Consider the following 18,690-nt stretch of genomic DNA (forward strand, 5'->3'; position numbering starts at 1 on the left):
GAATTTCATGTTCCTTATGTTTTTAACATGCATATCAAATTTTATTTAAATTGGATATTATTTATTATTTGAATAATAAACTTATTTTTTACACACAATTTTAGATCATAAAAATTTGAAATTTTAATATTTGTTTATTGAGATAGCAATTAATCTTTAATATTTCTGAAATTTTACATGCATGAAGAATATAATAAGAACATGCAATTTAATAGTTAGATTTTTAAAATTCACACTCAATATAGAGATATATGAAAAGTTTGTAGAGTTTCTCTCCAAACTAGTTTGGAGAGAAACTTTGTTCTAAAATATGTCTCCAAAAAATCCTAGAATTTAAAAATAAAAAATATATTAAGATTTAAAACTAAAATAATAGATGAAAATTAAATTATGTTAACAAAATATAAACAAATGAAAGGACACAAATGAATTGTATCTCAATGCATTTATAATCAATCATCTATCAAAATGGAGTACAAAGTTGTGTTATTGTCGCTTTTTTTTTTTTTTTTCGAATCCCAAAAATTATATATAATTATTCAATCTAAATTTCCAAACAATTTCTTTTCAAAATAATAAATCAAAGTTTCCTTTAGAAAATTATCTTCTCTTTTCTTGCTAAGTATAATTTTGTTAATATTCATATATATGGTTGACAATACGCATTCCATAATTGTGGTTGAAAATTGAAAAAAGTAAACCAGAACGACAACTATTCTATAAGAAGTTGGTAAGCCGTTGATTTTGGTACTCCTTAATCCTTATCTTTATTACCTAAGAATTTGAAGAAAAGATTAACTTTTTTTTTTTTTTTACCCTTAGGAGAAGCTATAGGTTGAGGGGGTTAAGTATATTTTTGGGACCAATTATAAGTATTTATATATATATATATGTAATAAAGAATTTCAGTTTGAGAATGTTATAGGCCATATATTATTTATAAAAAAAAAAAAAAAATCATTTAGCTTTAGGGCAGGGGACCATGGTCCCCTTGTCCTAACATGGTTCCGTCTCCGATAAGAAATTCCACAATCCTTGTAAGTTAGGTGATCACAATATTCTACTATCCTCTCTATGACTCCAGCATGGTCTAGACTTAACCAACTACCCTATTGGCTATTGCGAAGCTAAAGCAAGTTTGAAAAATATGAATATATACATGTATCGAAGTTTGATACATATATTTTAAATTTCTTGAATAGGTATAAGCTATTACATAGTCAGCAAGTCTTTCCTATTTTTAAATTAAGTTTGAAAATCTCATTAAATTACATATTTCATTACGTTAAATTTCATATCAATTGAATTTTTTTTTAATTCATGTTTTATTTTCAATTTAAAAAAAAATTCAAGAAACAAAAGCTTTTTATGGATGAGATAATTTTTTTAGTGTAATAATTTTAAAATTTTCAAGTACTTTTTTTTTTTTTTGAGAAGGAAATTTTCAAGTACTTAAAAAGTTCAATGATACAACCTAATCTAATGATGTTCATTTGTTCAGAAATACATCAAATAAAAAGTTACTATTAAATAGTGTAACATAGACAAAAATCCATAAAGTAAAATTACAATGTAATGCACTAATGCATGAGAAAATTCTTAGTCGTATAAGTAAGAGGATGCTCATAACTAAGTTGACATCCGTACCAGTAAGCAATAATGTAATATAAATATATAATGATTTTCGTAGTCGATGGAATTTTTTTTCCTTGTATTATCATCGAGTGTATCCTTAGTTCCTTACCATGTATTATAATAATTGAAGGTTGCTCTATCAAATAAATATAAATAATGATAATAATAGAAGGTTGCAATCATAAAACGTACGTTCCAAATTTCAAATTTTAAATTTTTTTTTTTTTTTTCATTAGATCTATTATGGTTTTCGTCACTAGCACGCAAACGGTGCAATTATCCAATTCCACTATTTGAGTTTTATGTATATTTTTAGATGGAAATTACTTATCTTGGACCTTCTTTCTTTATTCCAATCCATATACCAAGAAATTTTCAATATACTTGTATCCGTACTCCTGTGTCCTTTTCTATCTTTTGGGTTAAGCAAATACGCCAGAGAACTCTCAGAATGAGTTTTCACCAAAAACAAAAGAGAACTCCGAGAGTATAAAGTTATAACCTACCGCAAGAATTGAGATGCCTATGCCAATAATGGCCTTTGGCTCATTCCAAACATAATAATAATAATAATAATAAAGGCCATTTATACCCTTGAGTGAGAATTCCTAATTGTAGTTTGTAAAAATATGAACAAACTACAATTAGGAACAAGGAAGAGATCTATATTGTAAACTAAGAAAGGTAAGTTCTAGGTCTAGAGTTTTCTGGAGTTCTAAGCATCCTTTTTGACATTTGAACCTAATGAATAGTTGCTTCTTTTTTTCCTTGTCCCTAACAGTAGCATGCGATTAGATTTGGACAATTTTCTTCAAATTATCTTTGTAGAAAATTTGACCATGCTCATCAAGTTTCCAACAAAGATTGGAAAATGAGAATTGAGAAACGCTAGTGATACCCAAAAAAAAAAAAAAAATCACAATTTATTAAATGATATGTTACGATTAGTATACCATCATTTAAATATGATCTTATTATTGACATTATATTTATTGTATACAGTATACTAATAAAAACATGTCACTTTAACCGTTACCAAACTTGTAGGAAAATACAAGGTTTTAAACAGTTGGTAGAAGGTTAAGGACATTTGGTGGCTTTACGTCATGTATCTACTCTACCAAAACAATTTTGACAAAAACATGGAGAAATTCAAAGAAACAGATCAAATATGCTGATAAAACTTAATGAACAATTATGTTGTTCAAAACTCAATGATAACAATGACACCTCAGATTGAGTCCTGATCCATGTCAAAACAAAAACCTCTCCATCATTTGCACACTCAAAGCCATGAAATTTCCTGTTTAGAATAATCAATGAAACAACTTTATAACACATCTACCGCATCACCAATTGCATGCACAACCTACTTCGAGTGGCCAACTTTGCAGCACTAAAAAAACAGTTCCAAAATCATGTTTTATAAGCTTATGCATACTTCATTTTTTTTAGCAAAAGAGGTACAAGTTGATTAGGCCAATCACATCTACTAAACTAAAAAAATAAGTAAAAAAAAAAAAAAAATGTAAACTAGTGTTGGTTTTTAGGCTTATGTTTTGGAGAGCTTATTTGAGAGAGAGAGAGAGAGAAGTTAAAATGGCTTTAGAAAAATAAGCCAATTATAAAATGCTTAAAGTAATTTTCTTTTTCTATCTCACATTTCATGATTTCATTAAATAAATTACTAAAACATAAGTTAACCAAACACATACTTATTGTTCAATGACACTGTGGGATTCTTCTCATGGGGAGAGGCTCATAGATTGAAACCTTCATTTATTTTTATTTTAAGATTAAGAAAAAGAAAACAATAAATTTAGAGATATATATATATATATATATATTTTTTTTTATAATAATTAACATGATCTGTTGTAATTAGTATTTAATAAAAGTGATATTACTCTAGTCATGATAAAAAGTTGAAAATTAAAAAAAAAAATTTGTTGTTTCTCAAATATTAATTTTTTAAAAAAAAAGAGGAAGTGTTTCATAAGTTACATATTTATTAAATTTATGAAGAAAAAAAAAAAAAAACTGATAAAGATACTTGTCACTGTTGAGGAGCATTGTTGTCTAGGGACAAAATCGTCGGAACAAGAAGTGCCCCATTTTATTTGTAAGACAAGGAAACACCTGTCCCAGGTAGTTGTAGTTTCAAGTACTGTAGTATATTTGCTATCTTAAAGAGAAGGAAATTGCATCAACTAGAGTATAAAAATGAAGTTAATAGAATGTGTGTACCCGCCAAGTACATGATCTACTTTGAGCTGTTTATCCGCCCCAAAGGACAAAAATCGTGGCCGAAAAAGGCTGCCACTTGAAGATTTAAGAGAGAGAGTGTGTGTCAGAGAAAGCAGAGAGACAGGGTGCAAAACAGAGTATAACATAGGGAAATGAGACAGAGTGCACTGTTTTTCCATTGATTTCCTTGGATGGTTTTGACATTTTTCGCTTAATATTTATTCCCTTTTGGTAGTGCTCCTGAAAATCAAGAGGCTTTGAGATGGATGACAAGACTGAAGTTTTGGAGGCTGTGGTAAAAGAAGCTGTGGACTTGGTACCAAAACAGAGCAACCCACCTCTCTGCTTTTTTTTTTTTTTTTTTTGAAACTTTGTCTGAGGACTATTTTATCTGTATTGAGTTTTGCTTTTTGGTGCAATTGCTTTCTGGGGTTGGGATTTCTGGTGGGTTTGTGTGGAATTTTCACTTTGTTTGGTATTTTTTGTTGTTGGGTTTGGGATGAATTGTACTTTAAATATGGTTTTTTTATTTATGGATTGAACTTTTATTGCAGGAGAACGTACCAATTGAAGAGGTTTTTCTGACCTTGAGATGCAACAAAGATGGTCTCACAACAGTGGCTGCTCAGGAAAGGTTGGCCATTTTTGGCTACAACAAGCTTGAAGAGAAAAAGGTTCTCTTTTTTGTATATATATTTTTCTTTTATCTGTTTGTTTATAAGTAAAATTTTCCCAGCAATTTTTTTTTTCTGATATAAGTGATGAACTCTTTCTTGGCTTTACAATGAATTAAAATTTCCAAGATTAATGAAGCCTAAAAGTTTTTTTTTTTTGGAATTATTTACCTATGCAACAAGCAGAGCCAGTGAACAAATATTCAGATTTCTTCTTCTTCTTCTTCTTCTTCTTCTTCTTTTACTTACTTTGGCCTTTTGGTTATATTTGACAATTTTTTGCTTTTTACAGGAAAGTAAGTTTTTGAAGTTCTTAGGATTTATGTGGAACCCTCTCTCATGGGTTATGGAAGCTGCAGCTATTATGGCCATTGCGCTTGCCAATGGAGGAGTGAGTGCTTTCTCTCTTTTCAAACCTCTTTATTGTGTGGTGCTTTTTTTTTTTTTTGGTTGCTTAGAGAGTCAAGGAAAGGAAAGAAGAAATAAACTTTCCATGCTTTTATAGGGAAATTAAGAAGCACTTAATTTCCCTTTCTGATTATTTGTATTTCAAGAGATTTTGACTATGGGGAACTTTGTACTGACTGCATATTTTGCAGGGAAAACCACCTGATTGGCAAGATTTTGTTGGGATTATTGTTCTGCTACTTATCAATTCAACTATAAGTTTTATAGAGGAGAACAATGCCGGAAATGCTGCTGCTGCTCTAATGGCCCGACTTGCACCCAAAGCTAAGGTATTTGTTGGAAAAGTCTTTGCCTTTCCTTAACTATATGATTTTAGGCTTTCTTCTTGATACTTGTTGCCATTTGTTGTGATGTAAATTTGAGCTATGAGTTTGATGATCTGGGTAATTGATGCACTTCTGGTCTCTTTTTTAAGGTCCTTAGAGAAGGGAGGTGGGTTGAAGAGGATGCAGCTATTCTTGTTCCCGGTGATATAATTAGTGTTAAGCTTGGGGACATCATTCCTGCAGATTCTCGCCTTCTTGATGGTGATCCCTTGAAAATTGATCAGGTAATTTTTCAACCTTCGATGTTTTGTGCAGATTGGCTAAGTGGAGCTGTCTGACTTATGTTTAATATTTGACTTTTCAGTCTGCACTTACAGGGGAGTCCCTTCCTGTGACGAAAGGCCCTGGTGATAGTGTTTATTCAGGTTCCACGTGCAAACAAGGTGAGATTGAGGCAGTGGTCATTGCTACTGGTGTTCATACCTTCTTTGGCAAGGCTGCTCACCTTGTGGATTCCACAAATCAAGTGGGACACTTTCAAAAGGTAAATAGATGCAAATGCAAGTGAATTCCTTTACTCTAAACAACAGCTACCAATAGGATAATAAAAATTTGATAGGCAAAAGAAATAGCAAGCTAATGAAGGAAGCGGGATCAAGTTGAATAAATTGGAGGGGATTGGTGGAGATTACCATAGAGTAATATCTTACATAGAAAGTGATGCACATGATCACATATGGGAATAACATATATATTTTAATTTATTCTCTAATGCCTTTTAATTGTTTCTTGGGTATCATTATTAAGTTCTTCCTGAATCATACTAGTAATTGCCTCAAAAAATTGATTTTAATTCCTGGTTTGTTTTCAACTCTTGTGACTATAATCTTATACGAATAAATATTTGCTTTTGCCACACACAATATGACAGATAACTATGTTTGTTACCTGCAATTAAATAAACATGTTTTTTTTTTAACCTGCAGTACTTATTTTTTACCTGCCGCAATCAGATTAGTTTTTCCTATTTGTATCTGTATTGAGAAAATTCTCTTTGCACTTGCTTAATAGGTCTTGACTGCAATTGGGAATTTCTGTATATGTTCAATTGCCGTGGGGATGATTGTAGAGATCATTGTTATGTACCCAATTCAACACCGGAAGTACCGCCCAGGAATTGACAATCTGCTGGTGCTTCTTATTGGAGGAATTCCCATTGCCATGCCCACAGTTTTATCTGTGACAATGGCAATTGGGTCCCATCGCTTATCTCAGCAGGTTGGTTATACTGGGTGTTGCAGTTTTATTGCATTAACTTTTCTAATGGTTCAATGCTTAATGGGATATATGGGCTATTATTTAATGAATATGCAGGGAGCTATCACTAAAAGAATGACAGCAATTGAAGAAATGGCAGGGATGGATGTGCTTTGCAGTGACAAAACTGGGACTCTGACACTGAACAAGCTTACAGTTGACAAGAATCTCATAGAGGTGGTTACAAAAAAGTTTGTGCCGTTCACGGATGCATTTCTGACTTCCTTAAATATAATTCCTGTTTCAACATTTTATTTGAGTAGATCTTTGCAAGGGGAGTGGACGCAGATACTGTTGTTCTGATGGCAGCTCGAGCATCCCGAGTGGAAAATCAAGATGCAATAGACACTGCTATAGTGGGAATGTTGAGTGATCCAAAGGAGGTAAATATCATTACCAATAGGATTTATCTTGTACATTCGCTAAAGTAGCTGAGTTGAATCTTTTATGCCAGCCTATATTACATGTGATAATGCACTTAAGATTATTAGTTAGTGGACTTTGCTTAAGCATTGGCTTTTGTGTTAATGATGTTTATTTGCTTCTGCTCTTGACTACCAAAAAGGCTCGAGTTGGTATTCAAGAGGTTCACTTCCTTCCATTCAACCCAACTGATAAGCGAACAGCTTTAACATATATAGACAGTGAGGGTAAAATGCATCGGGTCAGCAAAGGTGCACCAGAGCAGGTTAGATAATCAACAACTAATATAATTTAACTTGATGCTTCTGGAATGCTAAATGGACTAATTCATGCCTGTGTTTCTATTACTAGATTTTGAATCTTGCACACAATAAATCAGAGATAGAAGGTAGAGTCCATGCTGTGATTGATAAGTTTGCAGAGCGAGGATTACGTTCTCTTGCAGTAGCATACCAGGTATGCTCATACATGATCTTATGTCTGGTTTATGTTGTGAATTCATTTCTAACATATGTTTTCCATATTATAATTCATGCTATTATTGGAAATTTTCATTATTTAATGTGCAGGAAGTTCCTGATGGGAGGAAGGAGAGCCAAGGAGGGCCATGGCAGTTTATTGGTCTCATGCCCTTATTTGACCCGCCTAGACATGATAGTGCAGAGACAATACGAAGAGCATTGAATCTTGGGGTGAATGTTAAGATGATCACAGGTATGTAGCCATTGTATAACAATAGGATATTACAGCTGTTTGTATATGTATACGTTGTCAATGCTTTGGCATCTTTTGTGCCTGGTCATATCATAGCTATAATGATTTCACAGTGGATATATTGGAGGTTTTAGAGTGTTACAGATGGCATACTGTACATTTTGTTTAAAACCGTTGAAGTTATATTTAAACTATAAAATTGTATGAATGATAACTTTATGTTATCTATTCCATCTTGAACTTCTGGGTCTCAACTGTCTTTCGCTTTGTAATAATTATATGATGAACTTGCAGACTAGTGATTTAAGCCAAAAAGATAAGTCACAGACTTTGTGTCACTTTGGTGAAGACCTGATCTGCAGTTTTATATATATTACTTATGGCTTTTGTATGCACATAGCATCCAGGATATTCCTTTGCACTTAAGATTGTTAGTTAGTCAAAGATTCTACTGATAGTAATTATCACCCATTATCTATCAATTATGTGGCTCCTCTTTGAAATAGCAGCATGTAGTTTAGGTTGGAATATTAATAAAGGTTCTGACACTGCCGTTGCCGTTTCCTTGCTTTTACATCCAATTATATGTTGTTTGAAGTGAGGTTCTCCTGAATTTAACTTGGTCAATCCATTCCATAATGCTTAAGAAAGGAAATCATCTTTGGTTCACTATTTCGGTGATATTCTATCTGGTTGACCCCTTTCAATCTCTATTAGGTGATCAACTGGCAATAGCAAAGGAAACAGGACGCCGTCTGGGAATGGGAACCAACATGTACCCTTCATCTGCTTTGTTAGGACAGAACAAAGACGAGTCAATAGCTGCTTTGCCTGTTGATGATCTGATTGAAAAAGCTGATGGATTTGCTGGAGTTTTCCCTGGTATTTTGTTTTAGTTTTGTTCTTCAAATTTTTCTAAATCACACTAGATAACCTATCACTAAGCCTAGTCCAAATTCAAATTCACCCACTTTAGCTGCTAGTGGCAGGAAGCTGTTCCCCTAAACACTGCTAGGGAGACAGCTAGATTCAACTAGGCATGTTGATAACTTTTCTTATGTTTTATTGATATATGATAAAAAAGACTCTCTATTGTTAGGGAAGACCACTTTTTTTTTTTTTTTTTTTTTTTTTTTTTTTTTTTTTTTTTTTTTCTTCATGTTTATCTGACTGCCCTCAATGCATTGGTTGGTACAGAGCACAAATATGAGATAGTAAAACGTCTGCAAGCTAGGAAGCATATATGTGGAATGACTGGTGATGGAGTTAATGATGCTCCGGCTCTTAAAAAGGCTGACATCGGCATAGCTGTTGCTGATGCAACTGATGCGGCTCGTAGTGCTTCTGACATTGTTCTGACAGAACCTGGTCTTAGTGTTATCATTAGTGCTGTACTGACTAGTCGGGCAATATTCCAGAGGATGAAAAATTACACAGTGAGCATCTGTTTTGATTGCTGAAAGCTTTTATCAAATGTTCATAATCTATCAAATAATGGGTAGTTTTCTTGTGACATGCTTACTATATTCAAGTCACCTCAAGAAGAGTTCAATCCCTTCTTATGGGGATCCAGGATGTTAGAAAAGATAGAACACAGCCATGATACCATGTGAAAATAGAAAGGAGAAAATAAAATAGTCTAGGGACACAACATGGAAGCAAGAGAAAGAGAGGAATGTATGTGGTTCGGCCTGGTGGCCTATGTCCATGAAGGAAAGCCCTTGATGGCTACATTTTACTATAAGCTTTGTGTGTTACAATGAACCGTAATAGGGTATTTATAGGAGGATATACAAGTAGGATTAGGATTTCTTTGCTTGGACACCAATTAGGATTGAACTTGGGCTTGACTAGGAATTGGGCTTTGATATCTTTAACACAGGATGAGGGTTTTAAGCCTCTTCAGATTAGACGCTGGTTTGGTTCTTAGCAGTGCCTGTTGGGGGAACAAAGCAGTTTATACTAAAAGGATTCACCTTATGTTATTATGTGGCTCGTTAGGAGAGGAGAATCTTTTTACTCTTTTTTTGGAAACCCTGCTGCATTCTTTGCCACCAAATGGCGTCATGCCCTCCTGAAATAGACAACAATTATGCTACAGATATTAATCACAATAAGAATTATGGTGGTACTCAAAGTTTAATTAATATTATTCATCAAATTAATTGACTTCCTTCTTGTTGCAGATATACGCAGTTTCCATTACAATACGTATTGTGGTAAGTTATATCGTGTTGGTTTCAAGATTTTATATTTAGAGAAGGTTTGATTGCATTTTCCTGAATAATGTTTATCACATCTTATCCTTTTTAGCTGTCTAACTTTGTTTTCACTTGATTGCAACAGCTTGGTTTTATGTTACTTGCTCTCATATGGCAGTTTGACTTCCCACCCTTCATGGTGCTGATTATTGCTATCCTTAACGATGGTTTGTTTTCATCTTTACCTCAATGCATGTGATTTCCTTCTTTATCTGATAAGCATATGACTATCCGTAGTTTTTCCTGAATAACTGATCAAGTATTCAGATAAGCAAGATGTTTTCTATTCTCTTTCTAAATCACTTCTTACTATTCTTCTTGCAAAGAGAACAAAATAGAATAATCACTCCAAGTTCTTCTTTATATGGTGATAAGTTCTCTATTTTCTCCTTACAAGATCTATGGCTTGCCAGGTACCATTATGACAATATCGAAGGATAGGGTGAAGCCATCTCCTCTTCCAGATAGCTGGAAGCTAGCTGAGATATTTACAACCGGAATAATTCTTGGTGGTTATTTGGCTATGATGACAGTCATTTTCTTCTGGGCAGCATACAAGACAGACTTCTTTCCTGTAAGACTTGTCATCCTTTTTATAAATTAAAATGATCCATAAATTTATGCAGGTCATGGTAGAGACTAACTGATCATTTAGATATGTTTATAGTTTCTGTTATTTGGAGGCTGTCTAATATTCTAATCAAGCCCACATGTTATATCCAGGACACCATAATCATCATCATCCCGAGTGCTATGTGCAATTTAAGGCTTATTTGCATAAATCTTGTTTTTTGCCTTCAGTCTGTGATAAACATTATATCCTATCAACTTGTAAAAGTACATTTATTTTTTCAATTCTTATACCACTGACCATCTCAATAATTCCTTAATTTGCTAAAGCTTGCAGTCCTTATTAGAGAGAGAGTCCTTGTGAGTGGTCTACTTAGGTGTAAAGTGTAAATCATCACAGTTGGCTTGGTCTTATCTAATCCTCATTGAGGCTACTTTAATTTTTTCCTGTAAGCTACCTTAAAATTTTTGCTGATCATAGTCACAACACTAATCAAACTTCAGTCTGCATATTGGCACCATTAAAATAGATCTATGGTCTTTGTTCAACATCTTGTTAGATAACATATGTCCAATCTCATAGCCATTTTTTATGGTATATTATAATTTTAATATTTGATTAGTATGAGTCTTCTTGAATCTCATGCATCAAATTGCTTTTATAATTGAGGCATTATTGCCTCCAATATGGATATAGTCCTAAAGATGTTGGTTTTTCTTCCATGTCACCTTTGTTCTTACTAAAATAGCTCCATGTGAAATGTTTGCATAAATTGAAATGTTTGGAGTTTAAGGCATACTATGCCAATTATGTTTTTCATTAATGCCTCTTATTGCACAAGTCAAAAGCACACAATTCATCCTTCCTCTTTTCATCAATGTAAACTGATCATGTTCTGTAATATGGTAAATCTGCATAAAATTGTGGCAATGTTTGTCTCATCCTGTTTTTAATGATTTCTTCTTAGAAATAATGTCTTATGTACTTGACATATCTTGCATTTTAAACTATCTGATATTATAAAATTAATTAGTATATGATCAAATTTTGTGTTTCCACCTCTATCCATATGTATGAATCTTCCTTTTACCTTGACTGCTTGTCTTTTCCTGAGCAAGATTTATTTGTACGCTGACCCTTGTTATGTAATATACAGCGTACATTTGGGGTTCCAAGCCTTAAGCAAGAGGATGATTTTAGAAGGCTTGCCTCAGCAGTATATCTGCAAGTGAGTATTATAAGTCAGGCCCTCATATTTGTGACAAGATCCCGGTCTTGGTCTTTTGTTGAGCGTCCTGGCTTGTTACTTGTAGCAGCTTTTATTGTTGCTCAGCTGGTGCGTCTATTTTTGCACTTGCATTTTGTGATTTTGCTTTACTGATATATGGAAAATATCAATCTATTAATTTTCTTGCTGTGTGCAGTTCGCCACACTGATTGCTGTTTACGCAAACTGGAAATTTGCTGCAGTTCAAGGGATTGGATGGGGCTGGGCTGGTGTTATCTGGCTCTATAACCTCATCTTTTATATCCCACTTGATTTTATCAAGTTCTTTACCCGATATGCCTTAAGTGGGAGGGCTTGGGATCTTGTTATTGAGCAAAGGGTATGTATGATACTGGTTTAATAGAGTAAAATGTTGAGAAGAGCTTGTCCTTGACTTGTTGTGGTCAAATTTTATGTTTTGTAGATTGCCTTCACAAGGAAAAAGGATTTCGGGAAGGAAGAACGGGAGCTTAAATGGGCACATGCACAGAGGACACTCCATGGGCTTCACCCACCCGAGTCCAAGATGTTCACTGAGCGCGCAAGTTACTCAGAACTTAATCAAATGGCTGAAGAGGCAAAAAGACGAGCTGAGATTGCTAGGTATGCATATTAACAATTAGCTAATTTTGTCCCCCTCTCTTATATGATACTGTCCTTTTCTCTCTCTTTGAAAATATTAATTTAGATTTTAGACTAAGATGAAATGATGTGATTATGTGGAAGATACCTATGTTTAATGTTTATGGGCTTTACTGGGGCTGTAAATGAGATGAACTGAACAATAAGGTGTTCACAGGGCTTGGTTATTTTGTTATTGAGCTCAAGTTCAAACGAGCTCAATTTTCCTATTCAAGCTTAGTTCGTTAATTTCTTGAACAAGCTTGATCTTGTCCACAATCTTTGTTAAATTGTTATATAAGTTAACTTAATATGATATTTATTTAAGAAACCTATGTTTTTACCTTTGCTAGTGTAAAATCCACCAAACTCAATAAAAAAATTTACTGATTAATTTATCCACAACAATAATAATTTTCAAAACATGATATAAATACATTTTTTGAAATTTTTTTCTTTGAAGTTAGACATATTAGCCATATAGAGTATTATCTTTGGTGTTTAGGAACATACTGAGCCAAGCTTCACTTTGTTCAAGCCTGGTTCATTAATAAATCAAGCTTCAACTTAACTTCAAGATTGTTCATTTAGTTAATGAATGAGCCTCAATGAGCATCTTAACAAGTCTAATTTGAGGATTTATAATTAGTTTGGCTTGTATAACAGCACTCTTTGATAGATACAATAATATTTCAAACCTGTGGCGTTAGCTCCATGATGATTGCTCTTTATTATCAAGCTAAGCCACCAATTAGTTTTTGGTGTAGGCAGACATTGAAGCTTATATCTCTTATTCATTTTACAGCCCTAAGCCTAAGGTTACAATTTTGGGCTGTTTTTGGTGGCATTTACAACTAGACTAACTAATTGGTTTAAATTACCATTTGAAACAATGTTCTGAGACAGTGAGATTGTGAAAAGAGCTCTTATAAGAAATTGCAGGCTGTCATATATACAATGCATGGTAAAGTTGGTTAACATGTAGATCACTAGAACACTCAGATCATGTATACTAGTTTATTATATGGGTATGGTATTCAAAAAAAAGAAGAAGAAAGACATAGATGTACTGTACGTTATTTGCCTTACTGTGGCACTTTGGTCCTGTTAAATCTTGCAATTTTCTTGTTTTTTGCAGACTAAGAGAAATGAATACATTGAAAGGACATGTTGAATCAGTGGTGAGAATGAAGGGGCTTGATATAGATACAATTCAGCAATCATACACTGTCTGATAGATCGTACACTTCCATTCCTCATGGTGTAATGATGGAAGCAAAAGAGCCATAGTTTGTCATGTATAAATCATATCCACCTACATTTATATATCACTAGATGCGGACCCGCGCGCTGCGCGTGATAATTTATTTTATGGTAATTGGATGTTTTGGTCATGGAATTTATTTTGTATTATTAGAGATTAGTATTTGAAATAGAAAGATGAATTTTTATTGTTGAATTAATTTTTTTGGAACATAATTTCTACCATACTCGGTTTGCTAATTTGTACATTTCCAAGTCAATTGAGCACATTTTGCATATGTTACATGTAATTCTTCGTTTCCATAAGGGTAAGGGCAATCACGATCCCAATGACCCACTTCATTTTTCTTACATGCTTGGTTTTTTGGGATGCAAAATGTGTTAGTTCCAAAAGTTGTATGTTGAAGGATTTGTCGATAGTTTTGTAGCAATTGTTTCCCCTCTTGTTGGTTTAGAATTGATAATAGTGGCTATATTCCTTCCTCATTTGATTCACATAAGAGTGCAATTGCGAGTCCATATTTTGCATTTTTGTCCCCTTCTTTGTTGGCTTGAAGAAGGATTTCTTTTCCTACTTTAGTTTTACCTTGCACAAAATATTTGTAAGCTCCGACCCAAAATAGTGCTTATTTGTTTCCAGCCCTAAAGCATCGATGAATGAGCTTTTCTTCATCTTTTCGAAGGAATAAAGGATTTTGAAGCAGTCCAGTCAGATTGATGTGGTGAAGAACTTTTGTTTTTTTGGTTAGCCAATTGAATCGCTTGTAGCTGTTTTTTAAAACAAAGAACACATATTAAGAAATTAATGTGCTAAAAAAAATAAATATTTCAATACTATATTATAAAATTGAGAAACATATATTTTCCTTCAAACATACTTTTCATGCCTACAATTTGGTTCAAGTTCAATTTATTTTGTATCCCCATATTTAAAAAGATAAATTTCATTCTAGAAAAATTATGACTTCTAAAATTTGTATATATAATACTAAAAATTTAGGAAAAAAACAAAAATACCAAGTTAAATTACCATCTGAAAAAGTATAGTATGCTCATACCATTATGACAAAGCAACTACTTCCCAATTAGAATAAATGTGAAACTTCATTTAGGCACATCATGACGTAATTAAGAAAGTATTACCCTGCCACCTGCGAGTTGATTTTTTGTTCTTTAAATCAGAGTCTAGAAGGGGAGAAGTTTATTCATTTTCTTGACTATTTGAATAAGGAGAATAGCAAGTAACAAAAGTTCACTTACAGTTGTTGGATATCTATTGATGAGCAAGTATTGAATTTTGGTAGAAGTAACTGAAAGAGAGGCATCCAAACGAATAGAGATAGGGAAAAGAAATCTCTATAGAATAGGACAAAAGACACTAACATGTGTATCCTATCCTAATAATCTGTATATGCTAAATAGTTATGACAATATCTATACAGCAGGGACCCAAAAAATGTATTATTAAATACATGTAAATAGCTGTAAATTGATTAATGTCCACATCAGTTACTTAAGACAAAGTTATTAATTTTGGTGATTGTCAGTTTGTTTTTTAGATTTATATCTTGTCCCATGATATGGTGTAATAACATAAACACGTGGCTACTTGAAGATAGAACTTGAAGTAGCATGTGAGTGACGTTCATTAGTTTAGGAGTTGTTTGAATTGTTGAATCTTCATCCTCTTCAACCTTTGCCTTTTTACAATGAAAGATATACTTGCCACTATTTTTTAATAGATTCATATAAATTATGTATAAACAGGATGGCGAAATATATATTTTTTAAAAATAATTTTAGTTGATAACAATAAAATATTTTGTATGATTTTAATCGTAAGAATATTAGAATATTATGGAGAAGAGATGATAGGTTCAATATATTTTTAAAAATGGGAAATTGTCATAAATAATTGAAGTATTTGGTTGTGAGAGGCAAATGATTTGAAAGTTTCATGTTTGATTCGGACAGGGATGGTGTAAGTTTTGAAATAAATGGAAAGGTAATATACATTCATGAACTGATTTATTAGATAATCGAAAATAGAGGATGTTGAAGCGTCTTTGCAATAAAAATTTGTAAATTATGTTTAAAGGTAAAATAAAACATTGTTTTTGGGTGTTAAGTTATAGCACTATTGAGCAACATAAAGAGGCCCTTTCATTTTTCTAACGACATTTAGTTATAAAATTTGATATTAAAAATTACTAATGAATCAATTATTGAAAGTAGTATATGTGTGGTAATGGGTAAGATTTTGGCACAGTAGTTGGTGGTAGTATATTTAGGTTCTTCAATCAAATGAAATCCACCTAAATGAATTATATATACATTTTTTTTTAAATACAACATTGTTTGTATTTTAACACATTTAAAAAAAAAAAAAAAAAGATGAGAGAAAAAAAGATATATATTTTAATAGATTTGGAGGATGTGATTTAATTTAGATGTTAAATTAAAAGATGATTTTTTTTATTGTCAAATAATGAAGTTTGTAATTAAACTTAAATGAGTATATTTCATGAAATAGAAGTAGCTATAGTTGCTAGCTGGTATTGATTTTATCAGTGCTATTGCTTAATTGGATAACAATTTGATTTTCCAAAAAGTTTTTATTATTAATGAAGGAAAAGATTTGATTTGATTTTTTTGACACAATATGAAGAAATAATACAACTTTGAAATAAGTTCATATAGGCAGGAAAATATAAAATTCCAATATCATTTGCGTCTTTGAAGCTTCTTCTTCTTTGATGACTTTTGTTTTGTAGCTTTTCGATGATTGATCAGATCTTGAAGGAACATGTGATCGTCATTTGGTTCCGCATCTTCAACATTAGAGGCAGAACTCATTGATGGGATGTCATCATCATTGTCTTCTTGTTTTGATCCACTTGCATCATTATTTGCGTTTGTTAATGGTTTTGTATCAAGAACTTGAAATGTGTTTTTGTCTGAAGTTTGATTTGCTTTTTTCTTGATTTCATAATTCTCCAATGTTTCCTACACCAAAGTATGTTTATTAAATTATATTGTAGATATTTTTTTTGAATGAATTTGCAAATAAAAATAGTAGTAGAAAGCTTACTGTTGTGGTATCAGCATTATTTGTGGGTGGATCACTTGGATCATTATTTGTGTGTGGGGATGGTTTTGTATCAATAACTTCAAATGTTTTGTTGTCAAAAGTCTGTTCTGGACTTTTTTTTTATTTCATCCTTTGGCGGTGGTTCTTAAAACACAGTCTGTGGATTAAAACACAATGTTTGATTTTGCAAATAATGGTAAGTTTGTAATTGTTAACTGCTTACTGTTGTGCTATGATCAAGTTTCATTGCCGTTTGATCATTTGAAATGTTCTCAAAACAACTTTTTAATTGTACATAATTCCCAAGAAAAGTATAAAAATAAAAAGACACAGAAAAAGTACTATGGAAACCCAATGAGAGAAACAGAAACCATAAATACATGTGACCAAATCTAATAATGGAGAAGTTCTTGAGTAAATGCAGCTTATTTGATCAGAGTAACGTAAAGAGTAATCATTCAATTATCACTAGCTTGGGCATGAACATTTTTACAAATGTCTTTGATTGAACATTATGCAATAGTAGTCTAAAAATTGTCAAATTTAAAGGTTACATATCCCCTATCGAGATACTGCAAATAAAAAATTGCCTGCAATTTAGGTCTTCCTTCCAATTTCATTGAAAAATTGTCATTGAAAATATATCATTCTCACATGAAATAGATATATAAAATTAATTAAAAATATTTTTTCATAAATTAATTACATACTTTCAACTTCAAATATTAAATGGGAAAGACGTATAGAAAATATGTGGAAGACGTATTGCTCAAAAAAGAACTAAAGACGTAATTTATATAATGTTTGAACTAAAGAACTAATTTGCTCTGCTTTCTATTTTTTTTTTTAACTAATTTGAATTAAAGAACAAATTTTTTAACTAATTTGAACTAAAGAACTAATTTTTTTTAACTAATTTGAACTAAAGAACTAATTTTTTGAAGTATGTAATTAACTAATTAACTAAAAAAGAGCAAAACATTTTACAATACGTCTTTCAAGTTAATTACATATTTAATGGTTAGTTGAAACTTGCAAGTAAGAACCACCCAGATTAATAGGATGCATAAAATGTTTACTATAATGTTTTGCTCTTTTTGAAAGACGTATTTTAATGGGATGCATCAACTTTCCAGACATATTTTAAGTTAATTACATATTTAATGGGAAGTTGAAACTGATACATCTTAGGTGGGGAGAGAGATTTAGGCCTTATAAATCTCGACTAAAAAACACAATCTTAGCACAAAATAAAACACTTGCATAGTGACTTAAAATTGAAACTATGAATATCAAACCATGTCTGAACCAAAGACCATGATAAACACAATTATGCAGAAAAGCTATCGCAAAAATTGAAACACTAGAAAAACAATTTGTTTTGATTCTAAAACCCAATCCATGTTATACAATCATGATATTGAAGTATGCTCTAATATCAATTGTTGAAAAACAGCAGAAGCAAATAGAATTAAAAACCCAGCAATCAAAAATTCAAAACCCTAAAAAAGATGTAGTAAACAATTAGTCACACCATAGCAGCCTTATAAATCTTGATTAAATAACACAATCTTAGCACAAAATAAAAACACTTGCACAATGACTTAAAATTAAAACCATGAATATCAAACCAAGTCTAAACCAAAGACTACGATAAACACAATTATGCAGAAAAAATTATTATAAAAAATTGAAACACCAAGAAAACAATTTGCTTTGATTTTAAAACCCAATCCATGTTATACAATCATGATATTGAAGTAGATAGTGAAAGCAAACACCACAGCACTATGCTAAGAAATTAGAGTCACACTAAGTAGTTGGAATCACATAGAATTATAACAAAATCTAATAAGGGAAACAAAAAAAAAA

The 18,690-nt window shown here is 32.1% G+C and overlaps 1 protein-coding gene across 1 annotated transcript; it reads left to right on the forward strand.

The window, feature by feature from the left end:
* Window positions 1-3,795: 3,795 nt before the first annotated feature.
* Window positions 3,796-13,923, forward strand: LOC111992387 (plasma membrane ATPase 1). Its single transcript, XM_024024256.2, has 21 exons — window positions 3,796-4,198; window positions 4,437-4,556; window positions 4,849-4,947; window positions 5,156-5,293; window positions 5,440-5,574; window positions 5,655-5,834; window positions 6,362-6,568; window positions 6,665-6,784; window positions 6,871-6,990; window positions 7,173-7,295; window positions 7,382-7,486; window positions 7,600-7,744; window positions 8,462-8,626; window positions 8,942-9,180; window positions 9,931-9,963; window positions 10,091-10,172; window positions 10,419-10,579; window positions 11,733-11,912; window positions 12,001-12,183; window positions 12,268-12,446; window positions 13,603-13,923. The coding sequence occupies exons 1-21, from the start codon at window positions 4,145-4,147 to the stop codon at window positions 13,697-13,699; spliced, it is 2,865 nt and encodes a 954-aa protein (XP_023880024.2). The 5' UTR covers window positions 3,796-4,144; the 3' UTR covers window positions 13,700-13,923.
* The last annotated feature ends 4,767 nt before the right edge of the window (window positions 13,924-18,690 follow it).

The sequence above is a fragment of the Quercus suber genome, unplaced genomic scaffold (assembly GCF_002906115.3).
Source record: "Quercus suber isolate HL8 unplaced genomic scaffold, Cork oak 2.0 scaffold_658, whole genome shotgun sequence".
Lineage (NCBI taxonomy): Eukaryota > Viridiplantae > Streptophyta > Magnoliopsida > Fagales > Fagaceae > Quercus > Quercus suber.